Below are 12,941 nucleotides of genomic sequence, written 5' to 3' on the forward strand. Positions count from 1 at the left end.
ACCCTCACCTTTCTATTCTTTAATCTTTCTCTTTCTTAGTATTTCTTACTTCTTTATTTAGAGTTTCTCTTCTCCTATTTTCACCCCTTTTTTGGGTCGTAGTTTTCATCTAGCCATTGGCCTGCCAGCGCTCCAGTGCTTCTCAAGAGCAGGAACCCAGGAATTAAGAGGCAATGACTTAGTCCCAATGTTCCAAATATTAGCTGTGGGACTCTGGGCCTTAGTTTCCCCATCTTCAAAGTCAGAAGATTGAAAGCGTTCATTTAAAAGATCTTTTTTAGCTCCAGAAACCAAATTACTGAGTCAGTCCAAGAAAAAGTTTTTACTCCATTATATAGAATATATGAATAGAGCAAAGAATTCATTTATTAAAATATGTGCAAGATAATATACAGATTATTAATAAAAAGCTAGTAGTACCGATGACTGACTGAATTTACTAGTTGCCAGATTAGAGTATTTTCTAACTATCAAAATTTAAATTCAGCAACTAGTACTGATGAGATGACGTGTCCAACTGGGATAGATCGTGGAGTGTGTGAAGAGTGAGTTTTGCTTATATACAAACTTTATATAGATTAAGAAATAATCACAAGCTCTAGAAACACTTGTTATGCACAACTAACTTGGTGGTCAGCCTACAAAGATCTACTGAGAGAGGGCAGGGCTGGTGGACGTAGGGCATCAGTGTGGGTCTTCAGACAGGCAATGGTCAATCTCCTCCCTGGAGAGTCGGGCCCACCTCCATCCCTGGCTCCTCAGAGAGGCATTACTTTTTCTTTTTCTCCTTTTTCCCTTTCTTCTCCTTCTCTTTTCCTTTGTCCTTTTCATTTTCTTTGTTATCTCCTTTTAATGCCAAGGCTCGCTTTTTACCCATAGGGGTCTTGGCGTACCAGTCCTGAAATCGAACAGACGTTCAGGAAAATATCAAAATGATGTGAATTCACTAGTATGCCCTTAAAAATAAAGAAAAGCTCACTGAACGGAAGGGGGCAAGCAGCCATTAAATGTTGGGCATTTAATGTATGTTCAATACAAATTCTTTCTACGTGGGTTTACCAACCTCTATTTCTATACAATTTGAAACTTCTATCTCAAGGAGTTAACAGTTAAGGAGGATCACTGGCCAGATCTAACCAACGACCCTTCCCAACTAAGTCACCTGACTTCCTGGGAATCTTGCTCTATCCCGAAGGTGTGGGTTTTCTTGGTAATGTGAATGGCTCCCCATGGTTCAGACAAGGCCACCAGCAGCTGGACTGAGGGATACTGTTAAAAACATGGCAGAAATATTGGAGCCAAAATACCCCAAAGCACTTAATGATTGCAACTGGCCCTGTGATGACACTTTTCTCAACTTTCACATTTGAAATCTGAGAAACACTTTGGTTTACAAGCTCTGTGGTTATAATATTTCATTAAATGACTATGCTACAAGTTATTTATCAATTCTCCCATTAACGGACATATAGGTCATTTCCAATATTTTGTTATTATGAACCGTGTTGAAATTCACAATTTTTATATCTCCTTATACACAAATGAGAAAACTTCTCTGGGGCATATACACAGAAATAGAATTCCTGGGTTGTAGGTCATGAGCATCTTCAATTTTATTTGATATTTCCAAACTGCACTCTGAAGTGTGTGAGTAGGACACTATCTCAGTCTTTGTGTGTCTTAAAGTGTCTTTATTTTTTCTGATCTCTTGGATGTTAGTTTAGCTGGATATAAATTTTAGGTAGACAGTTATTTTTCCTCAGCACTTTGCAGATATACTCTCACTTTCTTCTGGTGTCTATTTTTGCCAAGGAGACGTCTGATCTCCCAGTTGCTTCTTTGCAGGTAATCTGGTATCTTAAGACTGGCTGTTGCCTTGTTCTTAGGTTCACAATAATGCATGTAGGTGTAGATTTGTTTCATGTGTTCTGCTGGTCATGTGGAATTTGTTTTTAACCTAAGAAGTCATGTCTTTAATTAAGGAAAATTCTCAGCAAGTATTTCTTCAAATAATTGTTTCTCTGACATTTCTTCTCTTCTTCTAGAACTACTGTTAGTTGGGTGTCAGTGTCTTCAAAGGTTCTTACTTGCAGTTTATAGGTTTTATGTTTTTATTTTTCTATGTTGCCTTCTGGGGGGAGCTCCCCAGGACCATCTTCCAGTCTGATAATTTGCTCTTTGACCATGTCTAGTCTAGTGTTCACACCTCTTTTATTTTTTGGCTTTTTATTTTAGTTACCTTATGTTTCATTTCAAAGCTTTCTTTTTGTGATTTTTTTCTTAATTATCTGTTTTTATTCCATTTCTGCCTGTCTTTGTTTCAAAACTTAGTGTGCATCTCTAATGGAAGTTACGCCTTCATTTATTTTCTTGAACATCTTAATCATATTAATCTAAATGTTTTTGTTTAAACTATTGTCTTTTCTTTTTTTTTAAAGTATTTATTTATTTATTTATGGCTGTGTTGGGCCTTCGTTTCTGTGTGAGGGCTTTCTCTAGTTGTGGCAAGTGGGGGCCACTCTTCATTGCGGTGCGCGGGCCTCTCACTATTGTGGCCTCTCTTGTTGCGGAGCACAGGCTCCAGACGTGCAGGCTCAGTAATTGTGGCTCACGGGCCTAGTTGCTCCGCGGCATGTGGGATCTTCCCAGACCAGGGCTCGAACCCGTGTCCCCTGCATTGGCAGGCAGATTCTCAACCACTGCACCACCAGGGAAGCCCTAAACTATTGTCTGTTAATCATTTTTGTTTGAAGATTGTATGTAACACTAGATTTCCTAAAATGTTTTGGAATTTTGATTTTCAGATTTGTTTTGGTCTCTCTCTCTCTCTCATTATACCTACCTCCCTAGCAGTACTGCACTTGCTTCCATGTGGTTCTCTAAACCCACATCCAGAACCAGGACTTATAGGGTGTTTAGAAGCTAATGCTCCTTGGTGATATTGGGATATCAAAGATCCAGTCATAGAAGCAGCAGGTTTGTCATTTTATCTTCTACAACTCCTAATCTTTTTTTGTTTTCTATCATTTATTTCTCTCTATGCTACATGACAGGCATCTGGTTGTCCCTGTGTTTGAGATTTATCTTTGTTTCTGGCACTTGGGGATTTTCTCATTCTTCTTTTAGCATTGACTCACCTTTCAACGTAAGGTGAGGTGGCCAAGTACTTAAGGTGATGGACTCCTAATTTACTGAGGCACAGTATGGAATGTGGTCAACAAAATTGGCTTTGGAGTGAGATTTGAATTTTAGCTCTACTCCTTTTAAGCTGTGTGACCTGGAACAAGTCATTTTGCCTCTTGTTTGTTTGTTTGTTTTGTTTTGGCTGCTGCAGCAAATTACCACATGGCTTAAAAAAACACATTATCTTATAGTTCTGTAGATCAGAAGTCCAAAATGGGTCTCATGGGGCTAAAATCAAGGTGTCTGCAGGCTGTGTTCCTTTCTGGAGCTCCAGGACAGAATCTGTCCCCTTGTCTTTTGTAGTTTCCAGTGGCCACTGGCTTTCCTGGCTTGTGGCCCCATCTCTACCTTCGAGCTAGCAGTGTTGTGCTACCTGGAGTCTCAATGATTCCTCATGCTGCCATCTTTCTGGTTTCTCTTCTTTTTTTTTTAATAAATTTATTTATTTATTTATTTTTGGCTGTGTTGGGTCTTCGTTTCCGTGTGAGGGCTTTCTCCAGTTCTGGCAAGCGGGGGCCACTCTTCATTGCGGTGCGCGGGCCTCTCACTGCCGCGGCCTCTCCCATTGCGGAGCACAGGCTCCAGACGCGCAGGCTCAGTAGTTGTGGCTCACAGGCCCAGCCGCTCTGCGGCATGTGGGATCTTCCCAGACCAGGGCTCGAACCCATGTGCCCGGCATTGGCAGGCAGATTCTCAACCACTGCGCCACCAGGGAAGCCCCTGGTTTCTCTTCTTGTGCCCTCTTCTAACTTTTATGATTACACTGGACTCACAAGGATAATTCAGGGTAATCTGTCTTAAGGTCAGCTGATTAGCAAACTTATTCCATCTGAAACCTTAATTCCCCTTTGCCATGTAACCTAACATAGGCCCAGGTTCCAGGGACTCGGATGTAGGTCTCTTTGGGGAGCCAATATTCTGCCTACTACACCTCACTATAACTCAGTTTCCCCATCTGCAAAATAGGGTAAATGGTGTGGTCTAACTGAGTCTAACTGTGTGTCTGGCACATAAGTAGTCATAAGTATTAGCTAACACTATTATAACTATTACATCATTATCATGCAATATTTTCTCCATCATGTCCATTGTGCAGGTACATGTGTTTGGAGAATCTGCAAGACCCTAGTCTGACACGTTGTCAGAAGCACAGCTGGGTGAAATTCCTCAGGGTGAAAATGATAGACCTGATTACCAGCAACTACAGCCATGGAATCACATTATTTGGCAGAGTGACAGTTTCATTCCATCTATCCATCTGCTCAATCCATTTGCCACTAAACAAGTTAACTGAACATCTAGGTGGGACAAGGTGCTGTGCCAAGTCCTGGAGATACGACAGGAAGCAGAAATGGATGTGGGGTCCGCAGAAACTCTACAAGCCAGAAGGGAGTGGCAGGACATATTTAAAGTGATGAAAGGGAAAAACCTACAACCAAGATTACGCTACCCAGCAAGGATCTCATTCAGATTCTATGGAGAAATTAAAACCTTTACAGACAAGGAAAAGCTAAGAGAATTCAGCACCACAAAATTCAGCTATACAACAAATGCTAAAGGAACTTCTCTTGGTAGGAAAAACAAGAGAAGAAGACCTACAATAACAAACCCAAAACAATTAAGAAAATGGTAATAGGAGCATACATATCGATAACTACCTTAAATGTAAATGGATTAAATGCTCCAACCAAAAGACATAGACTGGCTGAATGGATACAAAAACAAGACCCATACATATGCTGTCAACAAGAGACCCACTTTAGATCTAGGGACACATACAGACTGAAAGTGAGGGGATGGAAAAAGATACTCCATGCAAATGGAAATCAAAAGAAAGCTGGAGTGGCAATTCTCATATCAGACAAAATAGACTCTAAAATAAAGACTATTACAAGAGACAAAGAAGGACACTACATAATGATCAAGGGATCTATCCAAGAAGAAGATATAACAATTGTAAATATTTATGCACCCAACATAGGAGCACCTCAATACATAAGGCAAATGCTAACAGCCATAAAAGGGGAAATCGATAGTAACACAATCATAGTAGGTGACTTTAATACCCCACTTTCGCCAATGGACAGATCATCCAAAATGAAAATAAATAAGGAAACACAAGCTTTAAATGATACATTAAACAAGATGGACTTAATTGATATTTGTAGGACATTCCATCCAAAAACAACAGAATACACTTTCTTCTCAAGTGCTCACGGAACATTCTCCAGGACAGATCATATCTTGGGTCACAAATCAAGCCTTGGTAAATTTAAGAAAACTGAAATTGTATCAAGTATCTTTTCTGACCACAATGCTATGTGACTAGACATCAATTACGGGAAAAAATCTGTAGAAAATACAAACACATAGAGGCTAAACAATACACTACTAAATAAGCAAGAGATCACTGAAGAAATCAAAGAGGAAATCAAAAAATACCTAGAAACAAATGACAATGAAAACACGACGACCCAAAACACGACGACCCAAAATTGACATGGCTACTATGTCCACTTCTAAAAACAGAAGTACCAAAGGACCCAGCAATCTGACTACTGGGCATATACCCTGAGAAAACCATAATTCAAAAAGAGTCATGTACCACAATGTTCATTGCAGCTCTATTTACAATAGCCAGGACGTGGAAGCAACCTAAGTGTCCATCTACAGATGAATGGATAAAGAAGATGTGGCACATACATACAATGGAATATTACTCAGCCATAAAAAGAAACAAAATTGAGTTATTTGTAGTGAGGTGGATGGACCTAGAGTCTGTCATACAGAGTGAAGTAAGTCAGAAAGAGAAAAACAAATACTGTACGCTAACACATATATATGGAATCTAAAAAAAAAAAAAGGTTCTGAAGAACCTAGGGGCAGGACAGGAATAAAAACGCAGACGCAGAGAATGGACTTGAGGACACGGGGATGGGGGAGGGTAAGCTGGGACGAAGTGAGAGAGTGGCATGGACATATATACACTACCAAATGTAAAACAGATAGCTAATGGGAAGCAGCTGCATAGCACAGGGAGATCAGGTAGGTGCTTTGTGACCACCTAGAGGGGTGGGATAGGGAGGGTGGGAGGGATACAGGGATATATGTATATGTATAGCTGATTCACTTTGCTATAAAGTGGAAACTAACATACCGTTATAAAGCAATTATACTCCAATAAAGACGTTAAAAAAAAAAAAGAAATGGATGGGGGGGATGGGGTTAGTGGTGATGGTGGTAAAATGATTTCGTTTCCCTGAAAAATGAAAAAAGTGATCAAATGTGCCAAGAATGGATGTGAGAAGCATATGCTTTCTCATCCCAGGTTATAAAATGGTAGCATTTCCTTGTTTTGCTTAGTGTGATCGGTTCCAGTTATTGGACCTCAAGCACCTGTAACAGATAGAAAAACTTCTAGAGATCATTTCAGAAAGTTAAAAACCCAGCTAAGAGAAAGCATAGATTTTAACACCTAAGCTTAGTTCCTCAAAATAAGGAGAAACATTATTTTAGAAAGGAGAAATAACCTAGGGATTTCTGAAAAGGATATATCGCTTGAAGAGGATGAATATTTGCAATTAATACTAACAAGGTTTAAATAGTTAACAAGTATACTGATTCAGACACTTGGCAAAATCTCCAGCCTGGAGTTGGAAATATTTCTTTTGAGTTTTTCTAGAGCAGGGGTCAGGAAACTATGGCTGATGGGCCAAATCTGGTCTGCAAATAAAGTTTTTGCAAATAAAGTTTTATTGGAACTCAGTCATACTTAGTCATTTATGTTCTCTGTCTGGATGCTTTTGCGCCATGATGCAGAGTTTAACAGTTGTGACAGAGATTGCATAGCTCTCAAAGCCTAAAATATTTGTTATCTGGCCCTTTTTGGAAAAAGTTTGTCAACCCTCGTGCAGATCATTATTTTGGGGATCAGTATTGAGACTATTTTCAACCTTCATTGAAGCATCAGCAGCAAAGCAGAAGGGAAACAGTTTCTACAGTTGGTGGAAAAGTGACACGTCGTAGAGGGAATTTTCCTAATCCCAAGCAGGCTTTCAGAGACAAGAGGCTTGAACGGGAATTCCAGCTCTCTTTCCGGTGACTGCATGGCCAAGATGGTGGTGGATATAATTGCATGGATACAGTTTTCCTCCCTTTTGTTTCCAGTTGGCCAAGAAAACTACCTTTAGGTTCAGAAAGAGAACACAGCTGTACTCATTCTTATTAAAAGGATTTGGAGGGGTTGCCTGCTGGCCTGGGCCTTGGGGACGAAGGCTCTAAAACGGATTGTGCCTGGAAAAGGCACATCACCCTTGGCTAGTTCTTTTCCTCCCATATCGAGGGATATGGAAGAGTTAATTCTCAAAGTTTCCTCCAGATCTAAAAAGTTCTGTGAACATATCAGAGTGTGTTCAAAAATACGAAAACTAAATGTTGGCGAATTTTCTTGTGATTTCCTATCGCAAGTGTACTGGAAGATGAAGTGTACCAGCGCAAATATGGGGCAAAAGCAGCATTGGCTGGAAGTACACTGTTTAGGGAATGTTTTTTTCCATGCAAAACTTGTTCCATTATGTGATTATGAAGTAAAAATCAGTGAGAACCAAGAGACGTGCGTGTGTGTGTGTGTGTGTGTGTGTGTGCAAATCCAATGGTTTTGAAGCTGCTACTCAATTCTGCAATTTGGCTGTTCATTTATAAGGTCATGGATCATAATTTTCCAAAAATTTGGAAGACATGTGCTTCCCTGCTAAGGCCAGAAAAATATTGTGGCCCCAAAATTTCGAGTTTCTAAATTTTACTGGGTATGGTAGAGTCCAAATGCATGAAACCCAGGAGATTGGAGGGAGGAGGTGACATGACAAGTGTTTGCTGCTAGGACCTGGCCAGATAGGCGTTGTGTTTACCTTAAAGCTTTCTTCTTCCTCTTGGTAGACGGGACTCATGCTGGTGAGAGACGTGACGAACTCGAGGGCGGTGAGTGGCTTGTGAGATTGCTGCCGGATTCTCCGCTCCGTGAGCACCTCCTTCACCACTTGGACGATGTGTCCCTGCGTGAAGCCGTCGCTGATCTTTGCCAGGCAACTGATACTCAAGGCACCAGTGATGACTCCGCCGTTGCGCTGAATGATCTCTTTCCACAAAACTGTTGTATCCAAAATGATGGAAAAGACAGAGAACAGGAGTCACCACAGAGAAAGCAGCATTAACCCAGTTCCCAGGACAAAGCTGCGGCTCACCAAGAAAGGAGAGCACCGGAGGTCTGCTCCAATTTGTAATTCAAATGAGCAGGAAGCCACAGAACCAAATGCTCTGCCCCGAGTGATTTTCAACCGTAAGGGATGCACATCGATGGCCCTGAGGTCTACAGACTACGAGCCCCTTGAATTGACAAGGAAAAATTAAACTAGGGTCAGTATAGTTTTAGGGCGGTACCTTCAAAGATGTTCAAAATCTTCCAAAATTGGAAATTTACGTGGGTGTCTATGGCATTTGGCTAAGTAGGAGTCTGACTTGTTTGAGCTATAAAGTTCATTTCTTGCATGATTTTTATGTGTGGAATTGGAATGCAGAGTCCAATTTCTATCAGCCACGGCAGGGCTCGGTTCCCGTTGGGTGTAAGACACTGTCCCACACGTCCTATTAGACAGAGCAACTGGACCCTTTATTCTCTGCCCCCAACAATGGAAAAACATGCACAGATGAACAGATCTACCAGATGGGTGTCCTGTTGTTGTGTGGGTCAGTGGGACCTGGGGTAACCGGGAGATTTCACTTAGAACACAGGGACGCTGTGAAGATGAATTATGAAATTATCCCTGATGTTTACTTAACCTTAGAGATAGGATGGTCCCCATACAACATTTGAGATGAGATTACACTTCGAGAACTATGTCTATTCTATCAAGAGAGGCTCCGGGGAAATAAATGAGACTTGCTGTGGTGTGTTTAGTTCTATGAAGACAGTGAGGAAGGATGCAGGCAGGGGTAAGGTCTTCCGTATCAGAACCCGCAGCACTGAGAAGATTTGGCCAGATGTCTCTAGAGCATTTTGACCTTCTTTGAGGAATATCTGAAACAGTGTTTTAAAAAGTAAAGATTACTGCATGATCTGAGCACCGTCAGGTGTGTGACATGACTGCATCGTCCAAATACATTGATCCAAAACTACCTGATGAAATGAAAAGGTCCAATGACTGTCAAGGGATAGAATGACTTGGAATGTAACTAGGACCCACATCAGAGTCTGGCTTTTGGGGCCGCGAGTTATTCCAACAACGCGCCTCCACTGTCCTCCTTGGCGGGGGATCCTTGGCCCCAAGGTGAGCTGAGTTGCTGGGAAGGGGTACATGTTATCATGGGGCCTGTGGTGTCTTTCCAACGGTGGAAGGTTAGCCATCAAGGGCTGAAAGCTGCAGTAAGACCAGCAAGGGCCACGGGGGCCCCCAAATTTGCCTGAAGCAACATCTTCCTCTTGCGTTTACACTGTTACTTCCTTGGTGGGTTTATTTGAACCTGAACCCATCTAAGGTAAAAGTAGGAGTAGAAAGATTTACTTCTCAAGCTGCTATGAGAAATAAGGACAAGAATGTGTACAAATCACTTGGAAGAAACTGTTCTGGCATACGGTGGACACTTTCCCTTCTGTAGCTTTATTACTGTTATTTCTGTAATTTTATTACTATCAAGTCATTCCACTTTGTACCAAAGTCTCCTAATGCTCAGTAAAACATCAATGATAAAAGCTAACACAAAATAAACGACAGAGTATTTCTAAGCATATCTGTGTAAAAGACGGATTGGAGCAGGGGAGGGTTACCCTTATCTAAATACAACTGTTGTAGAGTTAGACATCAGGAGACACAACCCGTGGTAAAAACACAAACAAGAACAACCAGATGACTCCATCCCTTGGGATGTCGTCTGTTTCCTGTCCTCATTCATAACATCTAGAAGCCGTGCGAACAGGTCTGAGTGGTGACTCTGGGAGCTGAGAAGGGAACATGTTTTATGGGACAGTCACTGGTGAGAACCCCTAAACCTGAGGACCCGGTAGATACCCCAGGCTGGGAACCCAGAGCAGCTTCAGACTTGGGCACCCGTGGGTGAAATTCCTACCTGCAGCGTGGAGGGGACAAACAGTGAGGGCTAAGGGCTTCCCAGCGACAAATATTGGCTCTCCCGTGCCCCCCTGTTAAGCTATGAAAGTCACAGCCTCCTTGTATTTTAACACAAAAATCCCTGCAAGTAAAGATTCAGTAATAGTGACGCAGACGTCGGGATTAACAGATACACACTACTATATATAAAGCAGATAACCAACAAGGACTTACTGTATAGCACAGGGACCTCTACTCAATATTTTGTAATACCATATAAGGGAAAAGAATCTGGAAAAGAATATACATATATACATACAACTGAATCACTGTGCTGTATACCTGAAACTAACACGATATTGTAGATCAACTATACTCCAATAAAAAAATAGTGATGCAAAAAAAGACAATTACTCTGGTCTAGTGTGGACATGTAAACACCCTATTGACACTGAACATGTATAATATTCGTGTAAAGTCTTGGTCAAGCTTCGTCAAAATACCTAAAACATTGATGACTTTCCCAAGCTCATCATTTTTTAATGGTGGTGCAGTCACAGCTGCGGTGGGACTTGCCCACTTGCCCCCAGCCATCTCCAGATCCAGAGAAGGGGAAAGAGAATCAGGCTTGACTTCCTTCTCATGTTTGATGAACTAGACTTACTAGCTTTTAAAGGAACAGCTTCTACTGCTTTTACAAAGCCACCAGATCATGGGTTCTTGGCCCTTAAATAGCTGCTCTGGGGCAAAGAGGGGATTCAGGCGCGGAGGGAGCTCCAGCCTGGTGGCTCATTGCAGTGGGAGCCCCACAGCCAGTAATGGAGCCACAAGCAGGCTGCCAAGCCTTTGGTCCAGCGCGGGGAGGGGGGGGGGGTGGGCACAAAAGCACAACAGGCTTGGGGGCTGGCAATGGGCGTGGCCGTGAGGACCAGAGGCCAGGGCTACAGAATGGTTCAAGGCAGCTGAGGGGCTCTCTGGACCTACTGCCGTGCTTTACCTTCCTTTCTCGGATGTAGAGGGCTTCTCAGTTCTTCAGACTAATCTACATGCCCTTCCCCTTCTTTAGGCTGAAAGGAATCTGGTCTTGGGGGTCCCTTCTCTGCTTTTGTCATTCCCAATTGATTCTATCCTGGCTAGTGCTTTAGATGACATAGTCTCTTAAAATTCATTTTTATTTGGGATTTTGCAAAAGCACACGAAGGTGAATAATGTGATTTGGATGAGCTTCTGGCCTCCGCAGTCTAGAATTCCAGAAAAATCGAAAGACATGGACTGATAAAAAGAAACGAAATTGAGTTATTTGTAGTGAGGTGGATGGACCTAGAGTCTGTCATACAGAGTGAAGTAAGTCAGAAAGAGAAAAACAAATACCATATGCTAACACATATATATGGAATCTAAAAAAAAAAAAAGATTCTGAAGAACCTAGGGGCAGGACAGGAATAAAGACACCGACGTAGAGAATGGACTTGAGGACACGGGGAGGGGGAAGGGTAAGCTGGGGCGAAGTGAGAGAGTGGCATGGACATGTATACACTACCAAATGTAAAGTAGATAGCTAGTGGGAAGCAGCCGCATAGCACAGGGAGATCAGCTCGGTGCTGTGTCCACCTAGAGGGGTGGGATAAGGAGGGTGGGAGGGAGACACAAAAGGGAGGAGATATGGGAATGTATATATATGTATAGCTGATTCACTTTGTTATAAAGCAGAAACTAACACAGCATTGTAAAGCAGTTATACCCCAATAAAGATGTTAAAAAAAAAAAAAAGAAAGACATGGGCTGGACCCCTCTGAGCAGACACAGGGTCCAAGGTGGGGGGCCTGTGATGAATCGGGTTATTAGCGGAACAGACCCCGGGGAAGAGAGGCAGGAGGAGGCATGAGGAACGTGGAGAGAAGGAAGCCCAAAGGGATTTCTGGGGACTAGACATGGCATTAATCAATCTGGGGGTGGATTTTCTTTGCAGAGACATTTTGAAGGAAACTGCTTGATTTGGGGAAAGGAGGTAGATGTTGAATTATATTTGGTAAACCTTAAGGACCGTGTTTCCTCGGGCTGATCTACCCTTCTCTTCTCAGCCCCGTCACTCCCCCGCACCGCCTGGAGAATCTGAGACGTTGGATCGTGAGTGTTCCATGCACCTTTGGCCCTCTGCTGCCAGCAGATAGATGGACAAGCAAGGGCCCAAGTTATGGATTTGCAGCCCAGGCTTTACAGGCTGCAAGAGACCGTTTTTTTTTTTTTTTTATGGCTGTGTTGGGTCTTCATTTCTGTGCGAGGGCTTTCCCTAGTTGTGGCAAGTGGGGGCCACTCTTCATCGTGGTGCGCGGGCCTCTCACTATCGCGGCCTCTCTTGTTGTGGAGCACAGGCTCCAGACGCGCAGGCTCAGTAGTTGTGGCTCACGGGCCCAGCTGCTCTGCGGCATGTGGGATCTTCCCAGACCAAGGCTCGAACCCGTGTCCCCTGCATTGGCAGGCAGATTCTCAACCACTGTGCCACCAGGGAAGCCCCAAGAGACCGTTTTTGATCATTGCAAGATAGGAATAGTCTTTCTTTAACATAGATGTCCCAGCCACTGTGGCTATGGTAACTTCAAGGTCACTGGAGGAAACGCTGGGCAGCATTTATGACGTTGGCGAGAATGGCAGCCTGAA

At 42.6% G+C, this 12,941-nt stretch overlaps 1 protein-coding gene across 4 annotated transcripts in view; it reads right to left on the reverse strand.

Annotated features, from left to right (window-relative positions):
- Window positions 1-383: 383 nt before the first annotated feature.
- IQCA1 (IQ motif containing with AAA domain 1) overlaps window positions 384-12,941 on the reverse strand; it is a 166,898-nt gene continuing 154,340 nt past the window's right edge. For 2 of the 4 annotated variants that reach the window (XM_059928994.1, XM_059928990.1), the window contains 2 exons: window positions 8,091-8,329; window positions 384-898 (listed from right to left, as the gene is read on the reverse strand). In XM_059928994.1, the coding sequence (XP_059784977.1) occupies window positions 770-898; window positions 8,091-8,329 (368 nt within the window). In that variant the 3' untranslated portion in view covers window positions 384-769. Of the gene's footprint in view, window positions 899-6,358; window positions 6,580-6,945; window positions 7,368-8,090; window positions 8,330-12,941 lie in introns of those variants that run through there. The other 2 variants (XM_059928992.1, XM_059928991.1) reach the window with 2 other exon arrangements.

This window comes from Balaenoptera ricei, chromosome 7 (genome assembly GCF_028023285.1).
Source record: "Balaenoptera ricei isolate mBalRic1 chromosome 7, mBalRic1.hap2, whole genome shotgun sequence".
NCBI classification, from domain to species: domain Eukaryota; kingdom Metazoa; phylum Chordata; class Mammalia; order Artiodactyla; family Balaenopteridae; genus Balaenoptera; species Balaenoptera ricei.